Below are 17,500 nucleotides of genomic sequence, written 5' to 3'. Positions count from 1 at the left end.
TCGGAGGAAAATAAAGTGTGGATTTTCTACCGACACAAACAAATACAGCTTTCCGTATTGAACTGCCGAACTCTGGAGTGACCTGAAGGAAGAGGTGGTTGTGGCAAATAGTGTACATGTGTTTAAAGAGAAGCGGGACAAATATGGTAATGGTGACAGGTGAGAACGACCTTTGCCTCCTGCCCTGTACAATACAACTAGCACACACACGCGCACACACACACACATATCAATATAGTTTGTGTTATCAGGTATGAAAAAGAATAAAAAGAAGAAGAATAGTAATAACAGGAATAAGTAGAATAAGAATAGGAATTGTAAATAGGAATAAGAACAAGAATGAGAAGAATTGAAAGAGGAATAAGAAGAATAAAAATAACAATAAGAAGAATAGGAATAAAGAATGACAACAAGATGAAAAGTAAAAGAAGAAGATGAAGAAGATGAAGAAGAAGAAAAAGAAGAAGAAAGGAAAGCACAGTAGTAGTAGTAGTAGTAGTAGTAGTAGAAATAATAATAATAATAATAATAATAATAATAATAATAATAATAATAATAATAATAATAATAATAATAATAATAGTAGTAGTAGTAGTAGTAGTAGTAGTAGTAGTAGTAGTAGTAGTAGTACATAAGTAACTGTTATGTTAGTAGTAATAATAATAGTGATAGTAAAAATTATAGTAGTAGTAATGGTTCTCGTTATTGTAGTAGTAGTAGAAGTAGAAGTAGTAGTAGTAGTAGTAGTAGTAGTAGTAGTAGTAGTAGTAGTAGTAGTAGTAGTAGTAGTAGTAGTAGTAGTAGTAGTTGTTGTTGAGTAGTAGTAATAATGGCAAGAGCAATAATTATAATTAGCAATAGCAATAATTATAATAATAATAAACTTTTGCTGTTGCCTTGGACATATCAAAAGCGTACCAGATAGAGTCTGGCACAAAGCTTTGATTTCCAAACTACCCTCCTACGGCTTCTATCCTTCTCTCTGTAACTTCATCTCAAGTTTCCTTTCTGACCGTTCTGTTGCTGCTGTGGTGGACGGTCACTGTTCTTCTCCTAAATCTATTAACAGTGGTGTTCCTCAGGGTTCTGTCCTGTCACTCACTCTCTTCTTATTATTCATCAATGACCTTCTAAACCAAACTTCTTGTCCTATCCACTCCTATACTGATGATACCACCCTGCACTTTTCCACGTCTTTTCATAGACGTCCAACCCTTCAGGAGCTAAACAGTTCAGTCAGGGAAGCCACAGAACGCTTGACTTCTGACCTTTCTAAAATTTCTGATTGGGGCAGAGCAAACTTGGTATTGTTCAATGCCTCAAAAACTCAATTCCTCCATCTATCAACTCGACACAACCTTCCAGGCAACTATCCCCTCTTCTTCAGTGACACTCAACTGTCCCCCTCTTCTACACTGAACATCCTCGGTCTGTCCTTTACTTATAATCTGAACTGGAAACTTCACATCTCATCTCTAGCTAAAACAGCTTCTATGAAGTTAGGCGTTCTGAGACGTCTCCGCCAGCTTTTCTCACCCCCCCAGCTGCTAACTCTGTACAAGGGCCTTATCCATCCATGTATGGAGTATGCTTCACATGTCTGGGGGGGTTCCACTCATACTGCTCTTCTAGACAGGGTGGAATCAAAAGCTTTTCGTCTCATCAACTCCTCTCCTCTAACTGACTGTCTTCAGCCTCTCTCTCACCGCCGCAATGTTGCATTTCTAGCTGTCTTCTACCGCTATTTTCATGCTAACTGCATGCCTCCCCTCCTCCCGCGGCCTCACTGCACAAGAAATTCTTCTTTCTCTCACCCCTATTCTGTCCACCTCTCTAATGCAAGAGTTAACCAGTATTCTCAATCATTCATCCCTTTCTCTGGTAAACTGTGGAACTCCCTGCCTGCTTCTGTATTTCCACCTTCCTGTGACTTGAATTCCTTGAAGAGGGAGGTTTCAAGACACTTATCCACCAATTTTTTGACTACCGCTTTGGACACTTTTATGGGACTGACTTTTTTTTTTTTTAATCGGATTTTTGTTGCCCTTGGTCAGTGTCCTTCCTACATAAAAAAAAAGTAGTAGTAGTAGTAGTAGTAGTAGTAATAGTAGTAGTAGCAGTAGTAGTAGTAGTAATAGCACAAACAATAGTATTACCCATTCGTACAGCCTCACTCACTATCAACACCACCACCACCACCACCACTACTACCACCACAATCACCACCACACCCTGCGTACAGGTAACACACACACACACACACACACACACACACACACACACACACACACATACACCAAACATTCACTCTCTCCACACCTTCCTAACTGAAAACAATAAACAAACCCGTAACAAACCCGTAACAAACGTACATACAAACAAAATATTCAGTTATATCACCATTGCTAAAACATTCATATTTCACGTCGTATCTCCATTACTCCACGTCCGCCATTACTCACAGCACACTCGCATAAAGCTAAATACTCACTTAATTAGTCAGTCAGGCGGCGGCACCATGGCTTGCTGGGAAATGGGAGAAATAGGCGTGTGAAAATAGGTGTGTCTCCCTCTCTGGCCTGACTCAGACTGACAACAGACGATACACGTGACGTCATGTTGTTGTGACGTCACCAGCTGGCCGTGACGCAACGAGGGAGTGCACCTTTGTTGTTTTGGTCCAGCTGCTGCGGCGGGCATGCATCTTTACATTGTTTTAAATCGTTTTCCTTTTTTTATTAGAAAGAATTGGATTTTGTTATTGATTGTGAAATAAAGATGAAAGGGAAGCGGACATAAGGCAAGGAAAAGACATAAGCTGAAATGATGTATAAAAACAGTAATAAAATATAAAAAAATAATTAATTGAAAAAATGATTTAATGTTTTAATAAAGGTGGTACAAATGATACGAAGCAAATAACAAACAAAAACCAAAACCACAAACTAAAAAAAATAATAAAAACGAACTAAATATATATACAGCATTATTATTTTTTCTCATTTTTTTTTTCTTGGTTTCGTCGTGACGGTATTAATGGCGGTGTACCCTTGCATTGCTTTACATTCAATTAGTTAAGTGGTACTATTTGATGCCAGCTATTTCACATCAATGCACACCTTTCCTGAAAATCTTTGAATGCTGACGTGAAAAACAGTTTATAATGCATTGTGGGAAAACTATTATATAATTTGCAAACACATTAACTCCTTCCATAACCCTTTGAATACCACTCGGTTAACCTTTCCCTAATCACCGGGGCACCTTGACTTGTTCCACAGCTACGTCTAATCTTTGAACTGGGAAAAAATTGCAAAAGGTTTTTCTTTTCATCGGTAACCTTCTTCTAAATGATTATAAAGATTCTACGCATTGTTTTTTGTTGCTGTTAAAGACTCTAGTTGAAGTGACACGGGTTTTCAAGGGTGTTTTTACGGTTCTAGCGACAGACTAACAAGAGTTTTTCATTCCAAAGGCTCTAGTTGAAGTGACGGGTTTTCAAGGATGTTTTTACGGTTCTAGTGACAGATTAACAAGATTTCTACATTCCAAAGGCTCTAGTTTGAAGTAACGCGGGTTTTCAAGGGTGTTTGTACAGTTCTAGCGACAGACTAACAAGAGTTTTTCATTCCAAAGGCTCTAGTTGAAGTGACATGGGTTTTCAAGGGTGTTTTTACGGTTCTAGTGATAGATTAACAAGATTTCTACATTCCAAAGGCTCTAGTTGAAGTGACGCGGGTTTTCAAGGGTGTTTTTACGGTTCTAGTGACAGATTAACAAGATTTCTACATTCCAAAGGCTCTAATTGAAGTGACGCGGGTTTTCAAAGGTGTTTTTACGGCTCTAGTGACAGATTCTAGTGAGAATAAAAAAAAAGACATAAGATAAGGAAAGAAGGAAGGAAGAAAGACGTCAGATGAAAAATGAAGAATTAGGAATAACAGAAGGGATAAAGGATGACAAGGAGGAGGTAGAGAATGAAAAAAAGAGGAAATAGGTAGAGAAGGAAGGAAGGAAGGAATAAACATATAAGATGGAATATAAAGGATTAGGAATAACAGAAGGAATGAAAAGTGAAGGAGGAGGAGAATAAAAAGAAGAAATGAGAAAAAAAAGAAGGAAAGAATGAATAAAGATTGTTAAATTGGACAGATCAAATTCTTCAAAACTATAAAAAAAAGAAAAAAATACGTGTGTGTGTGTGTTTGTTTATATAAGAATACTAACAACTAAATAATTACTGTAAAATGAAAGGCAGGACAAAACTCTCTCTCTCTCTCTCTCTCTCTCTCTCTCTCTCTCTCTCTCTCTCTCTCTCTCTCTCTCTTACGTAAGGTGACGCAAAAAACTAACCGCAAATCATTGATACGTCACGTGAGACAATGACACGCAATTTTTCATTTATTCTTTTATCTCAAAGTGTTATATAATTGAACTATACGATTTTTTAGTTTATTTTCTTATCTGTATTTAATTTTTTGCATGTTTTTTTTATTTATTATCCCGTAAAATTTCATAACAGGTCCCATGCGCTCACGAGTCCCGGTGACGTCATAAGAGGTGTGAATTTGCGAATATTTTTTTGGTAAAATGTATTTTGCCATTTGTACCAGAAATCTGTTTTGTATTATATTATGGAAGAAAAGTAATTAGTATTCTTCCATTATGCTTAATAGATTCAACTAACAATGGGTAAGAGTATTTCTCATTTGTACAAGAAATATATTTTAAATTAAAGTAAATAAATAGATAACTAGATAAATGAATAAAATGAATGAATGAATAAATAAATGAATAAATAAACGTGATAAATATTTTTTCTCATAAACAATAATATTTAATCCAACCTTTAATTTTCAACATATGTTAGAGCCATGTCACAAAGCAAGCTTGAATTAATATGCAAAACTGTTTTTCTATTGCATTAGTCACCTATTACTGAAAACAATCACATAAGACAAATTTTGATTTTCCAAACAAATTATAACCACATTTTAAAATAAACTTGAGAGTAATTATGCATAATAATTCTATGTAATATACTTGTAGTGCTTTGTTCATAAAATCACAGAAGATATTGCACCAAAAAAAAAACTTATTTTACCCCGAACTAGTACCTCACCTAAAAAAAACCTACAGAATATCACTTCGTAATTTTACATAACATATTTTTTACCTTCCGTTAAAAAAAATGAAGGAACAATTATACCAAAAAGATTTCCTACAAACCACTGGGATTTGTTTACGATTCCCTCCAGTTTCTCCTTGCCTTGGTGTCATTCTCTATTTACCCCGTAAGTAGGCCTATTACCACCCTCTTGGCACTGTAGGCCTGAGGGGGAAGACCTGGAGCATGAGTAGACCTAAGTTGAGTGTAAATTTGAGGCGTAATTAACTCAAAATAAAGGAATAAAGATCAGCTGATGGGGGAAGAGAAATTATGAAACTTTTGGCGGGAAATGCAATACGACATGAGCTTGTGTTTTTGTTTATATTTACTGAACCAGGGCAGGGACGCACTTAACACCTATTGTAAGTAGTGTGTGTAAGTATTACGGGTGATTGCAGTGTAAAATAACTTATAAATAGCCAGTAAATTAAGAGAAATAAGCAGATAAGTGGCAGGGCATATTTTGAACCCAGTAACTATGATTTTTGCTAATATTTACGTAACCAGGGCAGGGACGCACTTAACACCTATTGTAACTGGTGTGCATAAGTACTGTGGGTGATTGTAGTGTAAAGTAACTTAGAAATCACTTGGGAATTGAAAGAAATAAGCAAAAATGTGATGCAGTCTTGAAACATTCCTTAAGTCTTGGCTGTTGTGTGTGTGTGTGTGTGTGTGTGTGTGTGTGTGTGTGTGTGTGTGTGTGTGTGTGATGTTATGTAATTCTCTCTCTCTCTCTCTCTCTCTCTCTCTCTCTCTCTCTCTCTCTCTCTCTCTCTCTCTCTCTCTCTCTCTCTCTCTCTCTCTCTCACATACCCTACTTAATAACCCCCTTTACCCCGCACCCCCAATGTCCCTCTCCCTCTTTCCTTGTCCCTCCTCTCCACTGACCCCCCCCCCCTCTCTCCCCAGGGTGATGGTACCAGGCCAGGATGGAGGGACAGCTGAACACAATGAACACAATCCTACAGAACATGCAGCAGGCTCTCAAATGCAATATATGGTTTGTATGTGTTGTTTGTGTGTTATTTTAAAATCATCATGGCGACTCCTACACCAGCCTCGGAGTCCCCATCTGGGGAGGGGACCATAAATGTCCCCAGGTCGGACTGCCTTTCTGTCGACGACCCTAAGTGTCTTGACGACCCCCTCAACTTTTTCTTCATTAACTTCTGCAACATTCGCGGTCTAAGATCTAATTTTCAGTCTGTAGAACACCACCTCTCCTCTTCTAAACCTCATCTTCTTTTCCTCACTGAAACTCAGGTGTCTGAGGCAACTGACAGTAGCCCCTTTTCTGTTCCCTCCTACTTTCTCTATCCTCATTTTCGATCCAAAGCTGGATGCTGCGTTTATGTGCGCAGTGACTTAACCTGCTCTCGTGCCCACGCTCTTGAATCTTCCGAGTTTTCCACCATCTGGCTACGACTACAGAGTCATTCTCATACTAAATTTATCTGTGCTGTATACCTCTCTCCTAACTCCTCTGACTATAAGAAATTCTTTGACTACTTGACTTGCCTGGAACCATGCCAAGTCTGTCCTCCAACTAGCCAAAAACTCCTTCATTAACAGAAAATGTCAAAACCTTTCAAGATCTAACTCCCCTCATGATTTCTGGCATCTAGCCAAAAATATCTCCAATAACTTTGCTTCTTCTTCTTTCCCTCCTCTATTTCAACCAGATGGCACCACTGCTATCACATCTATTTCTAAAGCTGAACTCTTCACTCAAAACTACCCTCCTATGGTGTTCTGAGACGTCTCCACCAGTTTTTCTCACCCCCCCAGCTGCTAACTCTGTACAAGGGCCTTATCCGTCCATGTATGGAGTATGCTTCTCATGTCTGGGGGGGTTCCACTCATACTGCTCTTCTAGACAGGGTGGAATCAAAAGCTTTTTGTCTCATCAACTCCTCTCCTCTACTTGACTGTCTTCAGCCTCTCTCTCATCGCCGCAATGTTGCATCTCTAGCTGTCTTCTACCGCTATTTTCATGCTAACTGCTCTTCTGATCTTGCTAACTGCATGCCTCCCCTCCTCCCGTGGCCTCGCTGCACAAGACTTTCTTCTTTCTCTCACCCCTATTCTGTCCACCTCTCTAACACAAGAGTTAACCAGTATTCTCAGTCATTCATCCCTTTCTCTGGTAAACTCTGGAACTCCCTGCCTGCTTCTGTATTTCCACCTTCCTATGACTTGAATTCCTGCAAGGGAGGTTTCAAGACACTTATTCATCAAATTTTGACCACTGCTTTGACACTTTTGTGGGACTGACATTTCAGTGGGCATTTTTTTTTATTGGATTTTTGTTGCCCTTGGCCAGTGTCATTCCTACATAAAAAAAAAAAAAAATAAATAAATAAATAAATTCCTTGCCTCTTGCTTATTTCCTAAGTTTTTTTCCTGTTTTTATTTATTTATTTTTTTTTTTCGCCTTCTGTTTACTTTTTTCCGCCTTCTTCTTCTTCTTCTTCTCTTCTTCTTCTTCTTCTTCTTCTTCTTCTTCTTCTTCTTCTTCTTCTTCTTCTTTTTTTCTTCTGTTTTATTGTGTTTTTTTCTGACTTATGGTGTTTCCTTGTTTTTTCTCCTGTTTTTTGTTTTTTTCTTTTTTTCCCTTCCTGGTCTTGTTTCCTCTGTTTTTTCCTTCTCCTGTTTTCTCACTTTTTTCCTCCTGTTTTTCTTTTTTCCTTTTACCTCCTGTTGTTGTTTTCTTGTTTTTTTTTCCTCCTGTTTTCTTGATTTTTCCTCCAGTTTTCTTGTTTTTTTTCCTTCTCTTGTTTCCTCAGTTTTTCCTCCTCCTCCTGCTGCTGTTTCCTTGTTTTTTCCTCCTTTACAGTTTCCTCAGTTTATTGCTCCTGCTGTTTCCTCACTTTTCTTCTTTATTTTCTTTCTTTTTCTTCCCTATTCTCTTTTCTCTTAATTTATCTCTTCCTCTTTTTCTTTCCTCTTAATCCTCTCTGTCTTCCTTTTCTTTTCCTCTTTTAATTCTCTCTCTCTCTCTCTCTCTCTCTCTCTCTCTCTCTCTCTCTCTCTCTCTCTCTCTCTCTCTCTCTCTCTCTCTCTCTCTCTCTCTCTCTCTCTCTCATGTAACTTAAATAGGAATAAGAAAATAATTGATTCGCTTATTTTCTCTCCTTTTTTCCTTTCTCTCTCTCTCTCTCTCTCTCTCTCTCTCTCTCTCTCTCTCTCTCTCTCTCTCTCTCTCTCTCTCTCTCTCTCTCTCTCTCTCTCTCTCTCTCTCTCTCTCTCTCTCTCTCTCTCTCTCATAACTAGAAGAAAAAATATACAAGAAAAACATAATCAACCCTTTATATAACATTACACCAAAAACGTACATATTTACTCTGCTTTATATAATCATCTATTTCATCCTCAGTCTGGACATGCTCAACAAACCTCTCACTACCAAATGTGGCCACTCTTTCTGCGGCGAGTGTGTGCACCAGCTGGTGAAGCGGCCACGGGGGTCGGCCCAGTGCCCTCTGTGTCTGGGGCCCATCACTCGACGTTCTTTATCCCACAATGTAAAGGTGGCTGCCCTGGTGCTGGCGGTGCGAAGGGTCATTGCCAGTATTAAGAAGGATTGTTGTTTTGAAGGTGTGTTGGGGTGGTGGGGGTGTGTCGGGGTGTGTCGGGGTGGTGGGTGTTTGTGTGGGGCTGTTTGGGGTGTCTGTAGGGCTTGTTGGTTAGGTTTGGTTTGGTTACGTTAGGTTAGGTTAGGTTTAGGTTAGGTTAAGTTAGGTTAGGTTAGGTTAAGTTAGGTTAAGTTAGGTTAGGTTTAGTTTAGGTTAAGTTGGGTTAGGTTAGGTTAAGTTAGGTTAAGTTAGGTTAGGTTTAGTTTAGGTTAGGCTAGGTTAGGTTAAGTTAGATTAGGTTTAGTTTAAGTTAAGTTAGGTTAAGTTAGGTTAGGTTAAGTTAGGTGAACCCATGTGTGCTGTGTGGCCTTGCTGTGGTTAATAATAACACAAATAATAATAAGAAGAAGAAGAACAATAAGAATAACAACAAAAACAACAACAATAAAAATAACAACAACAATAGCAGCAGCAGCAGTAGTAGTAGTAGTAGTAGTAGTAGTAGTAGTAGTAGTAGTAGTAGTAGTAACACCAACACATTACCCCCTCCCTTCACCCCCTGACCCCCTCCCTTCCCACAGTGACCCCCTCCAAGTACCGGCCGCGACCCCGCCCCGAGGCAGCCCTGGAGGAGGATGACTCGGAGAATGAGGAGAAGGACGAGCCAAGGAGGGGCACTCGAAAGCGGGGCGCCACAGCACTCTACAACCCACAGGTGGTGCCGCCTCGACCCAGACCCCGCCCCCGCCAAGAGGAGGATCCTGGCGGCCAATGGGGCACAAGGTGAGAGAGAGAGAGAGAGAGAGAGAGAGAGAGAGAGAGAGAGAGAGAGAGAGAGAGAGAGAGAGAGAGAGAGAGAGAGGCTGATTGTAATGTATGGAAGTTTAAGAGAGAGAGAGAGGAGGTGGAAAATGAGAAAATTCAAGAGAGAGAGAGAGAGAGAGAGAGAGAGAGAGAGAGAGAGATGTATTTTCCCACCTATACCTAACCTAACATTACAGAGCTGAGCCTGCACAGTGAGGCCACCACCACCACCACCACCACCACCACAGAAGGGCAGGACAGCAGGCCGGGGGAGCTGGACCTCCTTGACACCATCGCCAGGGACCACTCCTACTCCTCCCCCACCAAGCAGGCCCCCCTGGAGCGCCCCAGCGTGGTCCTGGCCCCCCCTAGCAGCAGGAGGGGGCGGGGGCGGGGGCGTGGTGGCGGTGGTGGCGGTGGACAGGCGATGTATCTTGGCCCTCGGAAAATTGACGAGAAAAATGGAGGATGACTTGGTGTCAGCAAGTCAGGAGGATCTGGTGCTGCCGGGGGAGGAAGTGGGGGGGTCAGGGTGGAGTGGGTGTGGGGCAGGGGGGGGTCGCTGCCCAGCCTGGGTCGCCAGCGTGCGGAGGACAAGGTGGCCAAGTGGCTGGACAACAGCAGGGAGGTGGGCTTCCGCATTGGGCCTCACCCACTCCACCTCCACCCCCTCCAACCCCCTGCAGTCCTCAGGGTACCCTGGGTCATCCCTCTCCACCACCGCAGCCACTGACACGCCCTCCACCAGCGCCCCTTCCACCGGCGGCCCCTCCACCACCACCTCCAACTGGAAGTTCTTTAAAAGCAAGGTACAGAACAACACCAGCGGCGCCACACACACCTCGGACTCCCAGGACACCTACACCTTCATCCCCAGCCAGAAGACTGGTCCCAGACAGCCTCCAAAAAACCAGCGGGGCCGCGGTCGGGGCCGGGGCACGTCAGTGGGGCTGGGGCGGGTGAGGGGGCGCGGCAGAGGTGCGACGAGACCCCCCTGAACCCCTGGTGAGCGCTCCCCTTCAGCAGAGCACCCCCATGGCACGCCTGAAGGCACACCCGCCCCTGGAGGTGAGTGCCATACATCCACCGGGGGAGTCCGTCATCGTGTACGCCCACGACGACGACGACGACCTGCCAGACAGCTGCCCCGTCAACACCCTGGACCACTTTGACCGGCTGGTGGCGGACACCAAAGAGAACAACCCCCCAAACCACCGCCCGGATGCCGCCCCCTGCCTCGCTGCCTGCCCCGCCCCGCCCCAGGCCAGCCAGGAGGACAAGGAGGCGGGGCTGCTGTTCGTCACCCCGGCCCAGGACCCGGAGCCCCCGCAGGACACCGAGGGGCGCGACGCCAGTCCCGGGAAGGACGGCAGGGACAGGAAGGATGCCAGGCCGGGGAGAGAGGGGAGGGACCTGAGGGGCGGGAGGCAGGCGGCGCGGGAGGAGGCGCTGGCCCAGGAGCTGCTTGCCGGCGTGGAGGACCACGACCTGACCCTGGTGACCCCCAGGGAGGAGGAGGAGGCCCGGCACCGCCACCACCAGCAGCGGGAGGCCGTGCTGCGGGAGGACCTGTCTCTGCTCAACCTGACACACGACAACACCCTGCACAACAAGACCCTGCCGGTCCCCGTCATGGCGGCCCCCGCAGCAGCCCCTGGCGGGAGGCGGCGCGTACACTTCAACGCAAACGCGACGGACGGCGATTCAGAGAAGCTGCAGAAGCCAAGACGCGCCAACACGCGCTACGTCCCCACACTGAAGCAGCGGCTGGTGGACACTGGGCGGCCCGGCACTGCTGCTGTGAGCCTCAAGAGTGCCAGGAGTGCCAAGAGCCCTGGCTGGTCACACATCGAAGGGGCACGCAAGGATTTGGTGCCTCGAAATACCAGTTTAAACATCACCGGCGGAGAGGGGCTTGCCGAGGGCCGGGGGAAGAAGGGGCAGGTGGTGTCGTCATTGGAGAGCCTGAGCATCGAGGACACACAGTACGACGTGGAGCACCTGCCTCTCTCACAGGCCAAGAAGGAGAGAGTCCAGCGGCTAAAGGACATTGTCTCTCGCATGTGTCTGCCCCACAAGTCAGAGCAGCGCGGGGAGGGGCAGCCACCGGACACCGCCGAGACGGATCGCGGTGTGCTTGGTGCAGCAGGAGGTGTGGGTAGTGGTGATGCTGGCGGCGGTGGTGGTGACAGTTACAAGGCCAAGGAGAATACTAAACAAGAGGACATGACAGAGAAGACACAGAAACTCACAAAAAAAAGACATGTCCTTGGAAACCAACAGACAGACTTACACAGCACCACAGGAACCACCATCGGGACACACACAGACAGCATTCTCATCGGAAACAAGAAACAGCTCAAACTTTCACTGCAAAAACTGATCCCTGCTGTGGAGAGGAAGGCACAAACTAGTCCATATATTGTGAAGGACACAGAGAGAGAGGCTGAGAAATTATCACCCTCTCCCAGACACACAGCAAATAGTAGGCCTGTTTTGAGGAGGAATAGAGAGAGAGAGGGTGTGATAGACAGAGCCACAGGTACCACGGACGCTGGGAGAGAAACCAAGGGCGTGACGGAAGGAAACGAAGGAGAGAAATGCTACGAACAGGAGAGAATGGTGGTTAAAAGGAGGAATTCGGCCAGAAGGGAAGTCGAGAAAGAGAAGAATGATGAAACAAAAGAAGAGGAATTAGAAGATACAGTAATGGCTAAGAAAGGAAAGGAAAATGAAGGAAAAGTGGAGAAGGAAAGTCTGGAAGCAAAAGAAATGAAGAAATCAAGGAATAGGAAGATGGAAACTTTTGAAGGAAGGAAGGACAAGAAGAAGAAGGAGGATGAGAAACAGAGCGATGATTCTGGGGAGATGAAGGAAGAGGAGAACAAATTGAATGAGAGAGAGGGAAAAATTTTAGAAGCAAGGAAGAGGAGTAGAGAAACTGACAAAAGCAAGAAAGAGAGAGAGAAAGAGAGGGAAACTGATAAACAAAACAAACCAACAACACGCACACATGCAGAGCCTTTCTCACTCGACGAACAGCACAGCAATGCCACAGCGGGGGAGAAACAGCCAGACACAGCCCACTCACAGAAGCCACCAGCATCACAGCCACATCCAAACACAGCAAAACGCAAGGACAGGGAGAAAGAGACACAGCATGAAGCAACACAGCAATTGGAACAGGACACAGATGCACCACCAGGGAAGAGAGTGAGGCAGGGAGGCACCACAGACCCCCACAGCACGGACAGTGACACAGCAAGGCCACAGCGCAAAACATTTTCCTTTTCCACAGACACAGAGGACCTGAACAGCCTCATAGACAGCACCACAACACACACCACAGCACCACAACACACTGTCACAGGCTTACCACACCTTACACTCCCCAGGAAGCTCAAACCACAGCGTAGTGTATGTGTGTCATCTCCCGCAGCACACAGCATCACAGCGACATCAGGGAAGGGTGCTGTGGCCTCTGCGCTGTGGTCCTCTGCCTCCTGTGACCCTAGGATGACCTCAACACAGCAGGAAAGGGCCAGGGGGGGTCATGCTGTGGTTCCCTTTAAAGCTGTGGGGCGTTTGTGTACTCGTACAGAGAGGTGGGTGTCTGTCTGTCTGTGTTGCTCTCTCTCTCTCTCTCTCTCTCTCTCTCTCTCTCTCTCTCTCTCTCTCTCTCTCTCTCTCTCTCTCTCTCTCTCTCTCTCTCTCTCTCTCTCTCTCTCGTTTTTTCTCCTTTTTTTTATTGTTTTCTTTTATTTTCTTCATTGTTTCATTTATTTTTTCCTTATATTTTTTTTACTCTTTACTTTGTTATTATTTTTGTTAATTTGATTTCATTGGTTTATTTATCATTTCTTTATTTTTTTTCTTTCTCAAGTTTATCAATACAAAACAGTGAGACAGAGTAGACAATGTAAACAACTAATACTTATCTATACTAAGGCAATACTCAAATGTGTATCCATTGTATCATTAAGTAACCGAACCTAACCTAACCTAACCTAACCTAACCTAACCTAACCTAACCTAACAATCTAAACTAACTTAACCTAACCTAACCTAACCTAACTTAACCTAACTAACCTAACCTAACCTAACCTTACCTAACCTAACCTAACTTAACCTAACCTAACCTAACTAACCTAACCTAACTTAACGTAGCCTAACCTAACCTAACCTAACCTATCCTATCCTAACCTAACCTAACCTAACCTAACCTAACCTAACCTTACCTAACCTAACCTAACCTAACTTAACGTAACCTAACCTAACAATCTAAACTAACTTAACCTAACTAACCTAACCTAACCTAACCCAAACTTAACCTAACCTAACCTAAAAAAAACCCAACCTAACCTAATTTAACTTAACCTAACTTAACCCAACTTAACCTAACCTAACCCAACCCAACCAAACTTTATCTAACCTAACCTAAACAAACCCAATCTAACCTAACTTAACTTAACCCAACCCAACCCAACCAGACTCAACCTAACCTAACCTAACCTAACTTAACAAACCTAACCTTACCTAATTTAACCTAACCTAACCAAACCTAACCTTACCTAATTTAACATAACCTAACCTAACCTAACTTAACCCTAACCTAACCCTAACCTAACCTAACCTAACCAAACCTAACCTAACCTAACCAAACCCACCTTTCTCTAACTTAACATAACCTAACTACCCCCACAGGTGCCTGGAGGCCGGCGAGGGGGCCAGGATGGGGGGTGGGGGTGCCTTGCGTGACCTGTGCCTCCACACGGTGCCCTGCGAGGTGTACCAGGTGCTCATGAAGTACATAGGCCTATTGGAAACTCAGGCACCCCAGCACAGGTAAGGGTGGAGGGGGGTGCTGTGTAGGCATGTGCTGTGTGTGTGTGTGTGTGTGTGTGTGTGTGTGTGTGTGTGTGTGTGTGTGTGTGTGTGTGTGTGTGTGTGTGTGTTATTGGCAGTTGAACAGGCTGCAGTGTAAGTTGGCTGTGTTTCCAGTGAGTGATGTGTTTATTTGTGTTGCTGTTCTCTCTGTGGCAGTGTGTGTTGTGGCAAGAGTGTGCAGCAGCCTGACCAGCACCAGCAACGGCAGCCACCACCACCACCACCACCACCACCACCAACAGTGACAACAACAATGACAGCAACAGCAGCAACAACAGAAGCACCACCAGCTACAACAGCAGCAACAGAAGCACCAAAAACAGCAGCAGCATCACAGCCTGAGGGTGTGTGTGCTGCAGCAGCAGGCAGCCCTGCCCCAGCCCCAACACAAGCCCCAGGCTTGAGGGGAGAGTCTGAGCCACTGTTTGAGAGTGAGGTGGTGGAGGGCAGCTGTTCAAGCCAGGACATGGCCCTGGCTCTGCCCCTGGGTGGTGCCGGCCTTGGGGGCACACATGTTGGTGCCGGGACAGAGGGCCGAGCTGCAGGTGCCAGCCAGGGCCAGGAGCAGCTGTCGGAGGTGTTTGGCCTGCTGCCTGAGGCGCTGGGCAATGCGCTGGCCCGGTCTGCTGCCTCCCAGGCCAGCCAGGAGTCTGTCAGCCTGCTGGCAGAGTGTGGGGCCGTGCTGGGGCCGGGGCGGGCCGAGCAGGACAGCCGGGTGGCGGAGCAGGCTGAGCGGCGGGGTGGTGGTGTGGGCCGGGCCAGGGAGAGGGCCGGGGTGGGCCACCGCACAGCCACTGCAGCCCAGACTGAGGTTGAGAAGGAGAACGTTGGGGGGCCAGCCCCCAGGGAGGCCTCTTGGCCTGCGCCGCAAGGACCCCCAGGCCGCCCGCGCCAGTGCTGGAGGACATCCTGACCCAGCGGGGTGGCCAGGAGGAGCAGGCCCCCTCACAGAAGGCCTCCCTGCCACCCACATCCAAGCCAGTGCTCTCCCTGGACACAGGGCGGGGCCGGGGCCAGCGGGGCGAGGCGGCACAGGGCTCCGAGGGGTCTGGGGCAGAGGATGGCACGGGACGGCCGGGCCGGGGCGCGGCTCTCCAGCAGGAGGCGCTTCCGTCGCATCGCACGGCCCCCCCTCCTCCTCCTCCTCCTCCTCCGACAGTGATGATGCCCCCCCAGCTCCCACCCCCTCCCTCACCCACACCCAGGCCCCCCGCTGCAGCCACCATCCCCACACAGCACCTGCTGGACTCAGAGGAGATGAGGGACCTGGAGAGGCTGGACCAGAACGTGTGGGCAGAGTTTGGGCGGCCCTGAGGACTTCCCCAAGGACAATCCACAGGAGGACCCGCTACAGGACCCCACACAGGACCTCCAAGAGGAGCCCCGCCCCGCCTCCACCACTACCACCACCACGGCCAGCCTCTCGGCCACCACCCGGCGTGTGGTGGACAGGGCCAGCCGCTGCCTGGCCCGGGTGGAGGACTTCCTGGGGCCGGGCAAGCCTCTCCCAGCCCCCTGCCACGCCCCCCAGCCCTGATGGTGAGGCATATATTCTCTCTCTCTCTCTCTCTCTCTCTCTCTCTCTCTCTCTCTCTCTCTCTCTCTCTCTCTCTCTCTCTCTCTCTCTCTCTCTCTCTCTCTCTCTCTCTCTCTCTCTCTCTCTCTCTCTCTCTCTCTCTCTCTCTCTCTCTCTCTCTCTCACTGAGTGGGCCAGCTTAGCCAAACTCAGCCAGCCTTGAGAAACACTACCATCTCTTCGTTATCTGTAGAACCACACAAGTTAGGGAAATGTTGTTTGGCTGTATTGGTGAGGCAGTGTTTGTGCAGCCCCGTCACAGTGGTCAGTCTGGGTAGGGTGAACAGCAGAGTAGTTGTGGAGAGGTTACGTTAGGTTAGGCTGAGGAGTGAAATGTTAGGTTAGGTTAGTTAGGTTAGGTTAAGTTAAGGAGTGAAAAGTTGTTTATACTCCAGTTGTGATAGTTATGTCCAGCCATTGTGGTGTGATGCTGGGAATTAAACACCTCTCTCTCTCTCTCTCTCAGTGGTGCAGGCAACAGATGACGAGGAAGAGGAGGAGAAGGGGAGGAAGACCACAGAGGAGGAGGAGGAGGAGACTCAGAGCCACGGCAGCACCCAGAGTGAACCACTCACCACACAGCGTCACAACCAGATGAAGGTAACCTGACCTCACCTCATCTGACCTAACCTGACCTGACCTGACCTAACTTAATCTAACTCAACCTAACCTAACTTCACAATAAGAAATAAAGGTTTTTAGATGATAATAATAATAATAATAATAATAACAATAATAACAGTAACAATAATGATAATAATTACTAAACGAATCTCTCTCTCTTTCTCTCTCTCTCTCTCTCTCTCTCTCTCCTCCCATGGCAGGCTGAGATAGATGCCCTGAGGAGGAGGAAGGAGGAGGTGATGGCGGCCTTGGTGAAGAAGAGTGAGGAGAAAGGTAAGAATGAAAGAACACAGGAACACATTGGCTGGTGCAGGAAGCCATGAGGCCTACAGGTGGCAGAGGCTGTACAAAACACACCTGTCTGTCTGCACCTGTCACCCCATCCATACACCTGTCCAGTCTTCAGAAGCTCCCTATTGACTCACCACTAACAGCCCCATTGCTGAGTCTGCCCCAGTCACCCTCTACACACATTAATTCCATTTACTGACCCTGAGGATTTTGTTTAAGTCACCCTTGTTATGTCTTGTTAGTCTTTCACTTCCCCTGTTGATTCACCACTAACAGCCCTACACTGATATTACATTCATCATCATCATCATCATCATTGACAGGTGTGCAGGATGTGGCAGCTTCACAGGTAGACTCGCTGGCCTCCACCTGTCCCTTTAATGAGGAAGACCTGGTGGAGGACCTTGAGGGTGACCAGGACCTCTTCCCCAGTAACCCTGGTGGTGACAACTTGCCCTCGCCCCCCCTGACACCGCGCCAGCCAACACCACCACCACCACCACCACCGCCACCGGTGTCAAAGAGAGAAAGGTTGTTGTTGTTGTTGTTGTTGTTGTTGTTGTTGTTGTT

The 17,500-nt window shown here is 46.4% G+C and overlaps 3 protein-coding genes across 6 annotated transcripts in view; 2 read left to right on the top strand and 1 right to left on the bottom strand.

The window, feature by feature from the left end:
* Positions 1 to 2,649, bottom strand: part of LOC135095983 (testis-expressed protein 2-like) — a 16,442-nt gene extending 13,793 nt beyond the window's left edge. For 2 of the 4 annotated variants that reach the window (XM_063997140.1, XM_063997142.1), the window contains exon 1: positions 2,492 to 2,641. The gene's annotated coding sequence lies outside the window, so the exon portion shown is untranslated. Of the gene's footprint in view, positions 1 to 2,491 lie in introns of all 4 variants that reach the window. The other 2 variants (XM_063997143.1, XM_063997144.1) reach the window with 2 other exon arrangements.
* Positions 2,650 to 5,231: 2,582 nt separating this feature from the next.
* Positions 5,232 to 9,890, top strand: LOC135095982 (breast cancer type 1 susceptibility protein homolog). Its single transcript, XM_063997139.1, has 5 exons — positions 5,232 to 5,294; positions 6,083 to 6,173; positions 8,550 to 8,770; positions 9,330 to 9,531; positions 9,750 to 9,890. The coding sequence occupies exons 2-5, from the start codon at positions 6,103 to 6,105 to the stop codon at positions 9,766 to 9,768; spliced, it is 513 nt and encodes a 170-aa protein (XP_063853209.1). The 5' UTR covers positions 5,232 to 5,294; positions 6,083 to 6,102; the 3' UTR covers positions 9,769 to 9,890.
* Positions 9,891 to 14,232: 4,342 nt separating this feature from the next.
* LOC135095981 (E3 ubiquitin-protein ligase MARCHF11-like) lies at positions 14,233 to 15,496 on the top strand. The gene is made up of 2 exons (XM_063997138.1): positions 14,233 to 14,397; positions 14,596 to 15,496. Exons 1-2 carry the CDS (start codon positions 14,285 to 14,287, stop codon positions 15,350 to 15,352), a joined length of 870 nt encoding a protein of 289 aa, XP_063853208.1. The 5' UTR covers positions 14,233 to 14,284; the 3' UTR covers positions 15,353 to 15,496.
* The last annotated feature ends 2,004 nt before the right edge of the window (positions 15,497 to 17,500 follow it).

The sequence above is a fragment of the Scylla paramamosain genome, unplaced genomic scaffold (assembly GCF_035594125.1).
Source record: "Scylla paramamosain isolate STU-SP2022 unplaced genomic scaffold, ASM3559412v1 Contig2, whole genome shotgun sequence".
Lineage (NCBI taxonomy): Eukaryota > Metazoa > Arthropoda > Malacostraca > Decapoda > Portunidae > Scylla > Scylla paramamosain.
Note: the sequence above shows the minus strand (reverse complement) of the source record. Positions and strands in the feature narration are given on the sequence as shown.

What these genes read in the sequence shown, in the direction of transcription:
- LOC135095982 (XM_063997139.1), top strand. Translation starts at nt 6,103, where the DNA reads ATGGAGGGACAGCTGAACACAATGAACACAATCCTACAGAACATGCAG. An exon ending in GCTCTCAAATGCAATATATG is followed by an intron (nt 6,174 to 8,549) that starts GTTTGTATGTGT and finishes TTTCATCCTCAG; the next exon opens with TCTGGACATGCTCAACAAAC. An exon ending in GAAGGATTGTTGTTTTGAAG is followed by an intron (nt 8,771 to 9,329) that starts GTGTGTTGGGGT and finishes CCCTTCCCACAG; the next exon opens with TGACCCCCTCCAAGTACCGG.
- LOC135095981 (XM_063997138.1), top strand. Translation starts at nt 14,285, where the DNA reads ATGGGGGGTGGGGGTGCCTTGCGTGACCTGTGCCTCCACACGGTGCCC. An exon ending in ACTCAGGCACCCCAGCACAG is followed by an intron (nt 14,398 to 14,595) that starts GTAAGGGTGGAG and finishes TCTCTGTGGCAG; the next exon opens with TGTGTGTTGTGGCAAGAGTG.